This window comes from Erpetoichthys calabaricus, chromosome 4 (assembly GCF_900747795.2).
Source record: "Erpetoichthys calabaricus chromosome 4, fErpCal1.3, whole genome shotgun sequence".
Taxonomy (NCBI): Eukaryota; Metazoa; Chordata; class Cladistia; order Polypteriformes; family Polypteridae; genus Erpetoichthys; species Erpetoichthys calabaricus.
This window is the reverse complement of record NC_041397.2, coordinates 206005736-206023551: the sequence shown is the minus strand read 5'-3', so window position 1 is coordinate 206023551 and position 17816 is coordinate 206005736. Positions and strand designations below refer to the sequence as shown.

Sequence of the window (17816 nt, the reverse complement as noted above, 5' to 3'; positions counted from 1 at the left end):
TGTCATGTTTCTAGTGCAAAGAAAGGTAATCATTATATCCTGCTACACTGAGCCAGTGGTAATGAAGTCAGAATTTGATTATAATCCCAAATGGCTGTTAGGTCTATGATCTCAATAGCATGGAACACAGCCCAGCACTTGCTGGCTTCGGGGATTGTTTTTAAAGCTTTAAATGAAATGTACAGAGGTCAAAATCTTTCAGACTTTTACCGCCCAGGATGGTTAAAATGGCATATTCCTTTTATTTTTTATTTCAAGTTGTCCATGTTATAGAGGTAGTACCAACTCTCAAATCTTACTAAAAATCAATAATGGAAGTGAAATTGCTTAAATGGGCTTCTTTATAACTTTTATGAAATTTCTAAGATTTAAAACAGAACATCATGTAAAATGTGGTGGGGTTCTTGTCCATTACCTCAAACAATTGCTTTCCATGTATTTAGTGCACTTACAAATACAGCTGCTCCACTGATTGGTGTATGTTTAATCCAAATTTGACCAATGTGCAAAGAGCAACACTCTCCCTGCTCTTTATGAACAACAGTAGTAGTTAGAGTTATACTGTCACACATACACACTTCAGTGAAATTCTTACTTGTATGTTTTGTGACCAACAGACAAATATGTACCTTGTAAATTTAATCAATCAATTAATCAATCAATTACTTAAAAGGGCAGGTTCAGCTAAAGGACACACTCTGGCCTCCCTGGAGAGAACTGAAACAAAACCAAGTCATTATGAACAATGCTTCACATGCTCTGACACACTAACACAGAGTACTTTCAGCCAATGAATCATTCAGCAGAAGTGTGTCAAGAAACACCACTGGGGGCTCCTTTACACCAACAGCAATATTCCTTCATAATGCCTAACTGGGACTGGGACTTCCAAGTCAAAAGTGTTCTTTCCTTTTTAAATTTTCTTGCTTTATGGTAATTCTAGTGTGTGTTCAGGCCAATGTCCTGCGGTGGGTTGGCACCCTGCCCAGGATTGGTTCCCTGCCTTGTGCCCTGTGTTGGCTGGGATTGGCTCCAGCAGACCCCCGTGACCCTGTGTTCGGATTCAGCGGGTTAGAAAATGGATGGATGGATGTTCAGGCCAATATGTGTGTGTATATTTTATTTACTTACCTATTTATGTTTTAATTTATTTAAAAAGCTTCTATAAAAAGCAAAATTTTCCAAGGGGACAAATAAAGTTCGATTTATCAGAAACCTAGTTTAGTAGGAACCAAGATTTAATGAGACCTTTTAAATGGAGCCGAATATTCCACAAAACACAGTTCAGTTCTTCTCATTTTAACTGATGTAAGTTGCCAGAGGTCCACACATTAAAATCAGTGACACAGATAGTGAGTTTTTCTGTATCTAATATGGGTGCAGGAGTAATTTTAGTACTACACAGAAGTGGAGTATAAGGCCATGTTAGTGAATCTAGAATCCCAGTGGCTACATGTAGAACAGAAGTGACCCAAGCACTGATCCTTGAGGCACATGATATGACGGACAATGCAAAAAGCTGGATTCACCACCACCATACAATTCTGACTGCATTTATCCAGAGGCGTAGGAGCACTTCCAAAAGAAACACTGAATATAATAGTTCCAAAGTACAAGAGCATAGTTTGTTGTAGGAAGTTTTGGGCTTTCACTTATGCTTCAAATGTTTGATATCTCGCCAGCTTTGATACCTCTTTGATATCTTGCCAGCACACCACAGTATGGAGTATTCCCAAATGTTTTTAAATAGAAAACTTTCCGGCAATCCCAAATGGTTCTCCTACTTTCAAAAACAAGTACGAATATGTAAACATAGTGTAATATTCAGGTGTGTTTGGAGACTCGGTTAACTGTTTCAAAGTTGGATCCTTTTTCAATTTTCCTGTCATTTCATCAAAGAGTTTTTTTTATCACAATTTTGTTTTTTACATTGTTTTGCAACAATGAGTAATATTCAAAAATAACAGCGAGAGTAGAATGTAATTACATGTATTAGTAGGGCACATGAAATTTTTGTTAATATCATTTCACAATATCATGAGGCTGAATTTGCAATTATAGACAACAGATTCCAACCCAAGTCATGAAAAGATCCATGTGCTATTGTGAGTTGTTGAATGCTAAAGGTCTGTGCCTGTAGTTCAAACTTCATAAACATAAAGTTTTTCAAAGAAATACGTGATGGAGATTTAAAATTTGTCTTAAGCTAAAATTGTTCACTGCATCTGAACATGATGAGCAAAAGATCATCATTGTAGTGCTTGCCTATACATCATAGTGTCAGAGAAATACTGAATCATTATAATTTTTAGATATAGCAGCTGTGAGGTTGTTTTTGGTAGAAAAGAAATACGGAGTACACTTTAAGCCACTGTAACAAAGTTTAACCGAGCCACATTTCATACTTTTCTGCCTAAGTTAAGTGGATTTCATATTTTTACTTTTATGGACAGGAACACCATTCAATTCAAGAAGCAGGAAAAGTGACCATTTGTGAATGAGACTCATAAAAGATGCTGCACAGCCACAGAGTCAAGGATAGGATGGGACAGAGGCTGAAGTCAGGCTCAGCATATAATGAGACCTTCTCCTGCATTCTGGTATAGTAAGGAATGGTATTTACCTTGTACAGTGATGAATAAACAAACAATATAATTACTAGTGTATTGAATAATACACATCTAACATCGTATTTTCCTTATATGGTAATATTCAGTTATCCAACCCTACCTAGATCTGAACTACCCCATCCTGTGTCCAGCAGCAAGGAGTACTTGCTTCAGCATGCATAACTGCAGGTGTTTCACTATCATATGAGTAAAAGAAAAAGAAATGAAAGTGAAATGAAGTAACTGCTGTCAAGGCAAATTCAACACAGTAAACGAATTCACAGTTGACACTAGAAAGAATATTTCTCTGTTTTAAAACAGGTAAGATCTCAAATTCCCCAATGGTTTTTATTTAGTGATTTTTGAATTTTCACCAATGTGTCGTCAAGTTATCTCAACAAAAGCTTAAGTGTCCTGACAAAATTTCCCAAAAGAAAATAAAATTGGTCCACGGGGAGTGGAGTTGTTTCGTGCAGATGGACAGGCAAACAGACTTGGCTACTGCAGTAGGTGCCTTTTACATTTATATACAAACTCACCTAAAAAAAACACTGCTTAGCATTTCTCAGGTCAACCTCTTTTCAGAAATCTTTTTGCAACATTCCAAAAGGTAAGAGCCAGTCAACAAAGGAAGCAAGGTATTTAAGTGGTACAACTTTCAAAGACTAAGGTAAATTTTAAAGGTGTGCAGATCATAAATGAAATGGCCTTTAATATACATAAACCCTTTTTCACATATCAATCTTTTCCAGAAATGAAGCAAAAAACTGCATCACCATTTGAGACTACTTTTATTTCTTGAACATTTAATAATAAAGTGCAATTTTGATTTCCATGATAGCCATGAGATGTTCCTTAGATTTCTTTAAGATGTTATTATGCAAAATGAATCCATAACATTAACATATTTTTGTTCAAGAAGCTTTGAACCTTGTTTATCAAACAAAGGGGAAGCTGAAAATTCAGAGGAGGACAGTTTTTTTTACTTTGGTGGAAGCTGAGCCATTTCAACTACCCAATGAAGCTTTTCCTTCACTTTCAATCCAAATAAACAGTTAAGTAACATCTCCCTATTAAAACTTGACATTATAAGATCAAGCACATCTCTATTTTATTAATTGATACTGCATTTTCCTATTACTAACTTCAGCTCAAAAATACAATATAATATGGTTGTTCACTTGACTTTGAATAATCTTAACAGTTTCAAAGACCATCAGGACAATGTATTTATTTATGTTAATACAAAACAAAATGACTAAACTTGAATATCCATTTTTGCAATTAGGAACCTCAATTTACCTGCAAAATAAAAATACAAACTCAAAATAAAAATAAAATGGCCAATGCAGCTTACTCCATACAGGGAGACTGAATGATTTACACAAAAGAAAACCATGAAGACTGCTGTTTTCATTCCTCCTTGTAACATTTCAGTAACCGAACTGAATGAAATGGATTTCTGGTATGATGTGATAGCTGATTCATGTGGTTATCTGACTGGCAAAAGGCACAAGTTAAGTAGGCAAAAGTATGTTTTGCAAAATGTTCCTTCCTTCCACCCAATGCTTGTCCACACATACAAGAGAGCAGCAAACAAATTATGGAACTTTGCTTAGCAGGGACCCATTTTCCTAGGGCTGAGGAATAGCATGTTGCAGTGTCCTCATCATATGCAGTAATATGTTTTTTCTTTAGAAGTTGTACTGCTAGAATCTGTCATTCTAGGTAAAAAAAAATAATCGGTCTATAAACAGCAGTGCTAATCTTACCTGTTCCTAATGCTTCATCTTCTGATCCTTACTCCAAACCCCCCATCCATCACCACCATCACGGCAATTTTGGCAGAGTCAATGTAGACTCGCCTGGAAAGAGCACTAGAGATTTTCAGATTGATTTGATGTTCAGAAGACATTGTAGAAAAATTAAATAAGACTACTGAACATTACAATATTTTTGCATATTGATTTTTTTAAATATTGAAAATTTGATATGTTGCCCAGTCGTAATTTCAACCCACATTTATGAGACTGTTAGGAAATGGCATTATCCACTGCACCATCACTATCTGAAATTATAAAATTATATAAATTGCTATAATTACAATTCTGGCAACTATCTTTTATGTATATAGCATTGATATATAGTGAACATAACTTGCTTGTACTTTACAAGCACTGTACAAGGATTTATATAATTTTTAATATCTGCATGCACACTTTTTAGTGGGGCACTGTAAAATTTACATGCTAATTCTGACGTGATAATTTGAACCAGTGACTTTACAGCACATTTTATTTACTGGTAAATACATACCTAATCTTAAATATTTACCCTGCATTTTGTGTTTCCAGCCTTTTTAAGGATGCCACACACCTGGCTGGTTTCACAGATTAAAATATTATTTGCCAACAAGACTTAAATATTACAGTTAAAGGGTTACACTGCATGCTACTTGATCATACCAGGCACAATATCTTTTTAACATGTCACATCCTTTCTTGGCAACTTTCACTGAAGTAATTAGCCCAGCATTCTGTCCAGCACTGAAAATAATACATAGACCTTTATTTGACCCAAGATGATAATCTGGCTTTTTACAGAAGTTCATAAATAAATATATATTATAACAAATAAATACAAGAATTACTAAAAAGAAAGAAACTTTTATCTTTATCCAAGTCAGAAACTGTCAGAGTTACTCCAGAGCAGTTCAAACCTCTAGTCAAAAGTGCAACTTCTTCAACTTGAAATTCACTAATCATAGGCCTTTCATTTTCTCTTTCCATTTCTTATGCCAGCTTCATTTACATGTCCGTGATTGCCTTCTTTCATTTTTAGTATGCAATCCAGTGATCATCCCTTGGTATAACCACTGACATTCCGAAATGCCTTTTGACATTTATGTTTTGTTAGAACATCACCAAAAATCTCTAAGATTTTAGTGACTGTTTTTTCCTAATGTTTTTGTCATTAAAAACACATCCTTCTGATATTAGAGCCTGTGAATGTACCACCCCCTACTACATCCAGGAGTACTGGAGTTTTCATATTACTGTAAATAATAATTGGTTCAGCTTGTTAATTAAAGCTATTAAACAGCTGGACAGAGTGAGCACATGCTTTATGACATTCTTGTGTGACTGGCTGTGAACTTCCTGGCTACAGATGTTCTGCACAAATTGCAAGCACATGCTTTAGTGTTTTCATAAAATGTCAATCATATTACCTTTGGTAAATCAAGAAAAAGCCCTCTAGATGTATTATCTTCTTTGATCTCCTTAATAGTACTCTGGATTTCATTTCCTTTGTTTTCTGAGCTAAAAAAATGAAAACACAAAAAGAAAAATGTGAATTATTAACATTACTTTGCCAAAAATGTGCAGTTAAGAAATTATTATAAATATGATTCCTGCCATTTCTGGGCAGACCTGGTAAGTAAACTTTGTAAGTCCATCCATCCATCCATTTTCCAACCCGCTGAATCCGAACACAGGGTCACGGGGGTCTGCTGGAGCCAATCCCAGCCAACACAGGGCACAAGGCAGGAACCAATCCCAGGCAGGGTGCCAACCCACCGCAAGTAAACTTTGTAAGTGATAAATCAAATTGTTAAAAAAAAAGTATTCACCCATAGGGTAGTATGGTGGTGGTGATCACTAATGCCACACCGATTTAGCATTCTGGGTTCAAATCTTGTGCTCAGGTTTGATCTGTGTTGAGTTTACAGATTGTGTCTTAGCAAGTTTTCTCTGAGAACTCTGCTTTTCCACCCAAATCTCCAAGTACACACAGGTTAGGTTAACTAGCACAGATAGTGGTAGGTGTACCTTCCTATAGACTATGTCCTGTCCATGCTTGTTTTCTCACTTGGTGTCCAGTTCTATCAAAGTAGGGTCCAGTGCCCTGTGACACTTAATCAGATTAAACAGGTTTGAGATGTAATCAATTTTCATGTGAAATATTTTGATACATTATTCTTGATGAAAAAAATAAATCAGGATGGATTATGAAATTTGCCCATTGCAATTTCCTGTTACACATATAGTCAGAAACAAATACTGCCAATACATGAAATACCATAGGTAGGACATATCCTTATAAAGATCTGATATTCAGTAGTGATACAGTATTTTGCGATTTTATCTGGGTACTTAAAATTTCCCCTTACAGGCCCAAAGATGTGCATATTAGGCTAACTGGGGATTCCAAATTGGCCCCATTTCAGTGTATACTTTATCTGTATGTGTATATTATATATATGTACTGTATATGTGTACAAGAGTTGTAAAAGAGGGTCCTGTATTGGTGTAATGGAATCTCATCTATTGCTTTTTCCTGTTGTAAACCCAAATCTACCCAATCTGGTCCACCAAAACACATCATTGCTATGCTATGCTATGTTAAATATACATTATATACACACATATATAACATACAATATATACTTGCCACACGTATACAGGAACATTGCAATGCAGTAAGAAGTAAGGATTCACGGTTACGGATTTAAATGGACACACAGTTAAATGGAACTCAGTGTAAGTAAAATTCAAGGCTAATACTAAAAGTGTCAGAGAACTGGCTGAAACGTGGTTATCTAATGAAAATGCCATTAATAGACATTTGGATATGAACACAGCATATGCAGGCCTGAAAAGAAGAACATGCAAGTAATAAATAAGACTTTATGACCAACACAGTCTGAACCCCACCTCATCAATTATTCCCCCATAAATCCACCTACCCTCCTCTCCTTACTTGCTATAACCTAGTTAATACATTCAAGATCCTTTAGTACTTCTTGCACCCCTGTCCTGGCAGTAGGAGGATTTTTTTTCCCCCAAATAGAAAAAGCAGAATATTGCTTTACAGAGGTGTCTGTACAGTACATCTGTATAAATGCTCCCATCATATTAAAAAGTGCCCTACTTTTGAGAAGAAAATGCAAGTTTAGGAGTAAGGTTTTAACAAGTGTGCTGTTCAGTCTTTTGCACACAAAAAAAGCTCTCATAGAGCTTACCAAATTACCTCAGATGTCCTCTGTGAATAACATCTGCCATCCTTTTCATGGTCATCATATAAAGTGCAAGCGAAATTAACAAATATATCAAAAATTGAATTACACTGCCTAGCAAACTCAGAATCCACGTTAGCCAGCAGCTCGACTGCTGCCAGTAAAAAGGAACATACCCAGAACGTAGTGCACATTACTTTGATCCGAGAATGTCTGGTCGCACTGGTCTGTAATTTGTGACTGACCCAACATTGCGATTTTGAAGATAACTGGAAGCAAATTTCTGCAGTTATGTATCCATTGAATTTAGATCAAACTGAATCTTGCTTTCAACGTAAATCTGTCACTTGTCTAGGGAGTTTTGTTCCTAGCAAAACCGTCAGAATGTGAAATCACTGCACTTAACTAAAGTTTCACGACGTATTATAAAAGGAACCTGTTTCATATAGCACCTTTCAAAGATCGCATCAACACAAGTCGACTTACTGAGCGTTCAATGTTTGCAGTCTGCGAGAAACACATTTGGACATAAATCAGAAACACTTTAAAGTCTTTAGCTCAAGAAGTCTTTGAACTAGACCAAGCTAGATACTGAAATCTATGGTCCACTAATCACGACGTGTAAGTACTGCGGTCTAGAAAACATTAAGTGTGAAAACACAACAAAATAGCAGCTCAATTTTTGGAAAAACAATTTAAAGATCAAATAAAAATGTTTTGCTTGTGTCTGATACTTAGGAGACAATCAGTGTTAACGAGATCCCGTATGGATCTGCTTTACAGCTGGCAACCCAGGACGTTCCTTTAAGCTAATGTTGATACCGCGAGTTAATTTGAAATGCCAAAATGACAGAAATAGAAATCGACCACGTTGTTATTATCTCTATGTGCGCCCTGCGATTGCGCCTCACTTTTCTTTTAATTCACAGTTAGAAGTGAAAGAAGGCTATAAGATTAGCAACTTTTCACTGTATTCTTTACACTACTTTACTAAGCTGCCCCTCATACAATTAGACCGAAGCGCCAATTCAGATGTCAGACGCTCTTGTGCTTACCTGTCGGCTCTCTCTTCTGGTTCAAATGACGGCTTCGCCTCATCTTGAGATTTAGTTCTGGAAAAAAACCTCGAAAAACTTTTAGTCAGCTCCTCCTGCCAAGAACTTTGCCTTTTAAAAGTAGCCATGATTTACCGACAACGTCTTGTCTTGACTTTAGTAGCAGGCCGGTGCGTCCGATAATATTCTCAGGCGGTTCTTTTCAGCGCATATCGCCCTGACAGCGGATAGTTTAAAATGAACAAAAAAAGGTGTCAGGCATCCATCGGCATGGCTTCCCTATATTCCTCCTTTTCCTTTTACTTTAAAGTCTGATAAAGGAAGAAGGAGGAGTTTACAGCTTCGTATGTCCGCGGCTGCGTTCCTCTTTTTGAACAAGTTTTGACTAGACAGCACTTTTACGGTCGAGGCGTCCTGAGCCTGTGAGCCGATTGAGGAAATGTCAGAAGTGTGCATGTAAGAAAACACACGTTTGTGATGAAATCCGATCTCTTTCAGGCAATCAGAAATTCCAGAGTTTCTTGGAAGAGTGCTTCATGTCAAAAGGTGCTGCCCATCGGAAAAGTCAAGAGTGCTGAGCGAGCGCAACACGTGCAACAGACGGCTCGCACTTGTTTCAAAAGAAGAATCCGCGTGTTTCGAAAGGAAACTTTTAGAAAAGAAAAAAAGCGTGGTGGAAAAACAGAGTCGATCACATTGTGCGCAACTCCGGGCCTCGGCGAAGGCGGGGGCGCATGGGCTCGTCCTTCTGTGGGATCGGCTTACAAGCGCGTTGTAGGAACTTTAGGAAATCCGCCGGCAACTAATGCGAACCAATAATGGGATAGCCTCTATTATTTATTTATTTTTTTATCAAACGGGACTATCGTTTTACTTGTTTCTACAATATGAGGAAATGTGTGCGCTTATTCATTGTGATCTGTATCGGCACTGTGATTAGTTATTGGGGTTTCTGGTTTAAATTGCCAACTGGAGTATTTTACTAGTTCGATCTTTTTGTCATCAATTGATAGTATTTCAGAAATCTGTAATTTATATCCTAATTGGCTTTTTTTGTTTTTGCCCGTTAAAGATGTCAGCTTTTCACTCGGTTGCTGAATTGTGTTTTTTTCTGCGTTTAATGTGTGTAGTCTTTTAAACGGCATTTGTAAATTTATTCTATTCCGAAATACATTTTCTGACTTCATCTTCTGCATTTAACATTTAACTTGAGCTAGTTCGAATTTTATAATATTCACGGGTTTGTATATTGTAATCTTAATTGTTCTCTAAAGCAAGTCGTGATGGAGCTATATGAAATAATAACGTCATTTGTTGATGTTTGGAAAAAAATCAAAACTCCACTCAGCTTTGTTCTCTCTTTATAATTTTAACTATTACTATGTGTCGAAGTTTTATACATTTCTTCAGACTGATGTAACTCATTTAAATAAAGTGTTAAAAGTGCCATGGTATTTATTTTGATGAAGTGAATTCTTCATGTTTATAGATCCAAAAAGCAGTCATATGTAGTTTATTCAAAGTGTGAATAATGAGGAAAATTAATTTCGTTATGTAAAAAATAGCTTCATATACAGGAGTACTGCGCTAGTGAGTGTCTGTCAGTGGTATTTTCAGTTGAAATTATGCATAGATTACAATGGGTTCAGACTGGTGCTAACCACTAGCAAAATGCTGCATTTGGCTGTTTCATTTACATTTAGCCTAGATAGCTAAATAATATTATATGGTATTACTATCCTGCGGTGGGTTGGCACCCTGCCCAGGATTGGTTCCCTGCCTTGTGCCCTGTGTTGGCTGGGATTGGCTCCAGCAGACCCCCGTGACCCTGTGTTCGGATTCAGCGGGTTGGAAAATGGATGGATGGATGGATGGATGGTATTACTATCTTCTTTACACTTAAACTGCACAGAATATCTTACTACACTGTCTTTATAGACTCATATAACAGCTCAAGTTCACTGAATCTCACAATTCCAAAGTGTCATGAATGTGGCTACCATTTGATGGATGCAGCTAACAGAATCGCCTGCCCATCTCTTAAAGCTTTGTGTGTTTCCATAGCCATATCACATCAGATTACCTACTTCTTAAAACAATACTTTTATGTACAGCCTGTGGCATGCAGTTTTACTTTTTCTCCACTTAGTTTTTGCTTTAGAATTTTATGTCTCCCATTCTATGTTTTGTTTTACTGTATTGCTTTATTTCATCTTGTATTATAAAAAAACCTGTTCACAATAATATATATATATATATAAAATAATGATTAATTAGTTGGAACAACCACATGATATAACATACTGTCTTCTGTACTGCAGACTGTAGGTCACTGCGAGGATAATCTTCAAATCTCCTTTTAGTGGATCTCTCTCATGCTGTTTTACCCCTAAACTTGCCAATCAAACTTATAAGACTGATGATCTAAATATCTACAATACTCTTTTGTCTATCAAAACACATTTTTACCAACAATGAACAGTTATCAGGATAATTTTTGAGAGCTGGTTCATATAAATATTGAAGATGTCTTTCATTTTTGTTATATAGTATATAATGCACATTTTTTCACCATTCTATTGATGGTATACTTTATGTTTCCAAAGTGGTTTACTTTACAATGTTTAGAAAGTTTTTATTGTATGCATATTTTTTTTCTCTATTAATATATTCTTTAACTAGTTTGAAAGAGATAATCATTTAATCAGGCTTTAGATAAGCCATTGGCATCCCCTCCTAGAGTTCAGTGGGATTTGCAAATAATGGGAACCGTCCAGGGGGTCTGAAACATGGCTTGATGAAAATCCTGTCTGAAAAGGGTAAACAATGAATTTCGAGAAATAGGGTGAGTGTGCCACGGCAAATATGAACATATTACTCTATTACGAATTTGAGTTATAGAACCTGGTCAAATAAATCAATCAAATGCAGCTATTTTTTAAAATATTAAAAACTAATAAAACCTTTTTCAGTTTTTTTTTGTTATTGTTGTGAAATGGCTAAAAATGCATGTGAGATATTAAAAGTAAGTGCCTTTTAATGAATTGGACAAACATGGCAAACCTGTGGTTAGACCTCCTAATCAATCCACACAATTCAAACTAGAAGAAAGGAATTTTGGTATTGGTTTAGATACAGATGTACACTTCGGATCCCCTCAACGCTTTTTTTGTCTTTTTCAGAAAGACTTTATTATTTTATTTTAGGCTATAAGGATGAGCATAATGTGGAATGCAGTATGTGGTTGCTTTCTGTAGATAGAAACTTAACCTACTATGTGAAAATCATACCAATTCACACCAGTTTTAGCCTCATTTTACCAACTCCTTGTGTCTCTTTGGGTTGATTTTAAAATACCTTTAAATGCTTACAGTCATCTTGCATCTTTATACTTTTCTGAATGCCTGTTCATAAAAGTTATTAATAGTTTCTCTGAACCTCAAATTTGGATCAAAGTTTTTTAAGTTTGTGGTAATTCACCTTCATTGTGATACTGCCAGTATAGAAGAATGCAGTGTGTTCACCAAATAAGCTTGAATTACAATGTAACACCCTATATTTAAATTGTCAACACAACAGAAATCACTATCGAAAAGGTAATAAGACATTTACAAAAAGAGTGTATCAGCCCCAATTTTTATTCTGAAAAAATCTTCAGTTGCCTCATACTTAAGTCATTAGTGATTTCCAAATGAAGTTAATTGTGCAGACTTTGTAACATACCTGCTGTTGCACCCAGCTCCTTGTAGGTATATTGGTCCAGCTATGTATGTGCATGCATTGATGTGCATTCCTCTTAGACACCAATAAAGAGAAGCCACATTAGGAAATTTTTAAAGTTTCTCTTACAAATTAGTAATCACCATGAAAGCCACATCCTGTCCCCCAAAATTGCAATCACAGTGACCATACTAATCCACCACTTCAACATCAAAACACCACATTACTCAATGGGGCTGCAACAGTGATCACCAAAGAAGCTGTTGTTTTTATCAAACTGATAAAGCTTTGTTTTCTTAAATACATCTCCCCATTTCTCTTTTCATCATCTGTCCGCTGGTATCCAGTTTCAATAAGAGCTTGTGTGAACAAGAAAGAATGTACCCTGTGATAAGCTGGGATCCCATCTAGTGCTGGTTTCCTGACTTACACTTGATGGTGCTGGGATATGTGACCCCTTCTTACAAAACTGTATAAGAAGAAGCAACATTAAAAAAATAAATGAATACATTCAACCTCATGTACAATGGAGATGTATTTTTTTTATGTTTTTGTAATTTAAATTTGGTATACAAACTGCTACTGTACTTTAAGTATCCATAGATATACACTAAAGGAAAAGGAAAGAAAGGAAAACAGTTCTTAGTATTAACTAGTGTTGTTTTGTTATTTCAAATGTTTCAAACTCTCATAAATGACTAACAGGATGTCTAAAGTTATTTAAACTCCTCAATCGACAAGTTTCCATGAACGTAGCTGAAGAGACACTTTTTTCAATCAAAAGCCCTAATAGTGAATTGGACTAATGAATAGCTCCCTAACAGAGCTTATTTTTTTGCCGCTTCATAGGGGAGAACACTACAACCACCAGGACCTTAGTTTGCTGCTGCAGTCTGAATCTGGTACATTTACAGCACAATGTAAGTTCGAACTGCACACTGTGCTCCTGAAAGGCAGTGCACAGCTTTAAGATATAACAGCTTATAAACTATATACATCAGCAGTGTACAGTACTGGGGCTTAATGCACTCTGTAACACAGGAAGTATTGCCAGCGCTGACATTCACTCCTAGTATTTGAGTTAAAGGCACTTCCACCTGACTAAACCTAGAGATAGACGGTAATTGTTTTTTAACAGCTTCAACATTACAAAGGCAGGAGATACTTGGAGAATCTGGCATTTTCTAAGCAAACTTAGTTAATGGAAGAGTAAAATGGACTGTCAAGGTGTTGGGTGCTGATATTTTACCTATGATGTTTTCTTAGTAAAAGATGACAGTGGTGGTGATTGCTGGATATTATGAATACCATCTGCCTGCTTGTATTTAGGTTTGCTAAGAGGACAAATAATGCTACATGTTCTCGTTAGTCAGTCAGTCAGGCTTTTTTTTTCATTCAGTTACTTTCTTTTGTAAAACAGAACTGTCCAAAGGGTATAAAAAGATCAAGCAGTATGCTGTGAAAACTAATACTCACTGATGCTTGGATAGAGCTATCCCACTGCTGTCCATGCTCTCCCCTGAGGAGAACACACTGTCATTGGCGACCCCTCTAAAACACTGGGTAAGACAATCATGCTGTTCTGTGGAAGTGAAAACAACACTGCAACCAAGTTAAACGTATCCTTTCTTTAGTGTTGTTTTTGTGCTTGTCTTAATACCTTTACTGTGGCTGCTGGGGATGGATTTATCAAGTTTATTATGCTTGCAATTTTAAAAAACACATTCAGTGAAAGCATGCACTGTTCTCCTACCCCTTATTTCACCAAAGAACCTTAGCAATCCATTTTTAAACTACTTAATTTTCTTAGTCAATCCATGTTTAAACTACTTAATTCTTTTAATAAGCTGTCTCCATTGACTTGTGAAATTCAGCCTATATTCTGACCTTGAAGTTAATCTAGTGAATTAGCGTATCTTTGCCTTCTTCTGGGGGTTGATTCGCACCTTGGGCCGAATGCTTCCAGGATGGGCACTGATTACCCGCTACCCTGAAATAGATAAGCAATTTAGAAACAACATTTATTTATATAACACATTTTCATAAAGAAGTGTAGTTGTACTGTAAGTGCTTAACAAATGGCAAATTACAGTAGAATGAAAAAGTGGGCAATCTGAAAATATATACTAAAGTCAAATAGCCAGTGAGGAGAGGAAAACAAAAACTGCAGCCTGCACGGATGCCAGAGAAAAGAAACCTTTAGGGGACGCCAAGTCCAAAAGTCTGACTAGCTCCTTGGGTATTCTACATTAATAAAATGTGACAATACATTTAAATATGATGCAGTGTCCTTGACAAATTCAATCAGCATTATCTTAACAGTGGCATCTTTCATCCTGTTCATTAATGATGAAGGTGGCTACAGAGTGCTTTGGCCAGATGGCAGTGGGAGGTTACCAGAAAAAGAAACAGGCAAAAGTAATGATTAGTAATTGTAATAATGTAATATGAGTAATTAGCAGTTTAATGAATGGATGGAATACTTGGACCATTCTGCAATATCATAACACTGAATGGACCTTATAGTGCAGTTTATTTTAGTTTGTTTCTTGATAAAACTATGCATGCATTTATTGGTGAAAGTGAGACTGCCTGTGTAGTTGAAAAAATTCATGGCATCACACAGCCTTACAAATATTAGCTTTTGCAGGGGCCAGCCTGTGTCAGACTTTAGCAGCAGCTGGTATCTGTGGTATGCATTCTTAGTACTGTTTATAAGGACATGGCAACATCACGGAAGTACAGCTGTAGCCTGCATGCTCTAAAAATCTTAAATTATTACTCTCCCATTAACAAAGCCAAATGTGTACCTAAGACGAACAACAAATCTAGATGTCAGGAACAGAGCAACAAGTGCATGTCAACAGAGGCAAAGTATGTCAACCAAAAGACGGGCAGCTGTGTTAATTGATGCAGCTGGCAACACTCGAAAGAAATAGCTTAATTATTAGATCAAGTGTAATCTTACTTATTTCAGACAAAACATACAGCAGAATGAAATTTGGTCAGCCAGGTTACTTAGGAAACTTTAATATTTGATTCATATTTAAATCAAGAGAGCACTGATTAAAATTTTGTACTGTTCTGGTGAGGTATTCAGCAATATTGTGAAGATACAGTTTTAAGTATATAAGAGTTCCCAAATTATCTTAAAAATTAAATAAAACAGCCGTAAAAGTACATGTCTGTTTGGGTCTACTCTGGGTGCTCCAATTTCCTCCCTTGGTCTAAAGACATGCAGGTTAGGTGAATTGGCGATACTAAATTGGCCTCAGTGTGTCATTGGGGTGTGTGTATTCACCCTGCAATGGACTGTCCAGGGTTTGTTTCTGCCTTGCGCCTTGTACTGGCTGAGCTGTGCTACAGCACACCCCTGGCCACAATCCTGTTCAAAGCTAAACAGGTTAGAAGATGAAAAATCTTAAAAGATAAATAATCACAATGCAGGGTAGAAAAAAATTTGGTCAGCCATATTAGGCAACCTTTATATATGATTTATCCCTACACCATGAGGGCAGTAATTGAAAGCTGGTACTATGCTGGATAAGTATGCGTGAAAGTTGTATAGATATAGTTTTAAAGCATATGACAGGAATTATAAAACTCCCTTCAAAATTCAGTTAAGCAAGCTTAAACCTGAAGGGTAAATAATACGGACTGATGATTGCCTGCTTTTGACGTGAGTGCATTGTGTTTTCAGCATATCCATATGTTTTTAGACTTTGTATTTGCAAATTAACCTTAGACACTACATATTTATTCAATGTGAAGGCAAGCACCACTTGAGTAGCCACAAAAAGAAGACTTTTCTTTTTATGTACTATAAAAAACAGTGACATCAATAAAAATTGCTGTCTTAGTTCTTCTTTGAAACATCCATCCATCCATCCATTATCCAACCCGCTGAATCCGAACACAGGGTCACGGGGGTCTGCTGGAACCAATCCCAGCCAACATAGGGCACAAGGCAGGGAACCAATCCTGGGCAGGGTGCCAACCCACCGCAGGACACACACAAACACACCCAGCACACACTAGGGCCAATTTAGAATCGCCAATCCACCTTACCTGCATGTCTTTGGACTGTGGGAGGAAACCGGAGCGCCCGGAGGAAACCCACGCAGACATGGGGAGAACATGCAAACTCCACGCAGGGAGGACCCGGGAAGCGAACCCAGGTCCCCAGGTCTCCCAACTGCGAGGCAGCAGCACTACCCACTGCGCCACCGTGCCGCCCTCTTTGAAACATCTTCATGCTAAATTGCAGAATTCACTTTAACTGGAATGAAAGCCTTCTTGTATAATGGATACTCAATTACTGAACTATTGACATTTTCACAATTTGCTATTTGCAGCTTTTCTTCTTGGAAATAGCATGCAGGAAGAATTGTTTAACATAATTTTCTACTTGCTATGGCTAATTTGTTAACCATGAATTTTATAAAAATGAGGATACTAGTAAGTCCATTGGAGATTAAGCAAAATTCTTTTAACAATACACTGTTAGACATCAGTCATTTTATTTGGAAGAAGACAGCCAAGGTAAAATCTTGCAAGCTATTGGGCACCAGACATACCAAAGTGGACTCTATCAGGGATAGTAACTCTATTCTCCATCCATCCATCCATCCATCCATTTTCCAACCCGCTGAATCCGAACACAGGGTCACGGGGGTCTGCTGGAGCCAATCCCAGCCAACACAGGGCACAAGGCAGGAACCAATCCCAGGCAGGGTGCCAACCCATCGCGGTATTCTCAAATCAGTGTATATAAACCCTTTCACCAATATGTTTCTTTATCTTTCAGTATAAAACAAAAATACATTGCTATACATCATGTACTAGAGGGGAGCATTATCGTATCCAAGAATTAATACAATATTTTTTTTTTATTTGCATTTTCCCTTACAGAGTTGTGACAGCCTATATCAGCAGCTTTATTTGAATTAAACAGTATATGGGACTCCAGTGAATCAGAGGACGCACTTATAAACACTGAAACCTGGCCAATTTACATTCAACACAAAATATAACATGAACGTCAGAAAATTGTGAAAACACACATTACTGGGAAAAGGTGTAAAGGTGTAAACTCCAAGCACACTTCTTGATGCCGTTAGTTATTATATAGTAATTCTATATACAGTATAGTGAGCCCATTCCAATTGAAGAAAAGATCTCTATCATTTTCTGAAGTACTGTTGTATAGGCAAAGAGAATTTTTATCATTGTACTACACATTGACTGGTATAACCATCGTTGAACAACACCATGGAAAAAAAGACCATTTAGATAACTACGTGTATGACATCTAGTTAAAACTGTATCTATTCTTATTTTCTTTCAATTACACTTGTCTGCATCAAATGTTGATGTAATAAATTATATGCCATATTGCAGAATTTTAAACCAGCC

At 36.7% G+C, this 17816-nt stretch overlaps 1 protein-coding gene across 1 annotated transcript in view; it reads right to left on the bottom strand.

Moving 5' to 3' along the window:
- Window positions 1–9505, bottom strand: part of LOC114650539 (uncharacterized) — a 149139-nt gene extending 139634 nt beyond the window's left edge. The window contains exons 1-2 of the mRNA XM_028800230.2: window positions 8682–9505; window positions 5839–5929 (exon numbers count right to left, since the gene is read on the bottom strand). Coding sequence (XP_028656063.2) covers window positions 5839–5929; window positions 8682–8809 — 219 coding nt within the window. The 5' untranslated portion in view covers window positions 8810–9505. The remainder of the gene's footprint in view (window positions 1–5838; window positions 5930–8681) is intronic.
- Window positions 9506–17816: the final 8311 nt, after the last annotated feature.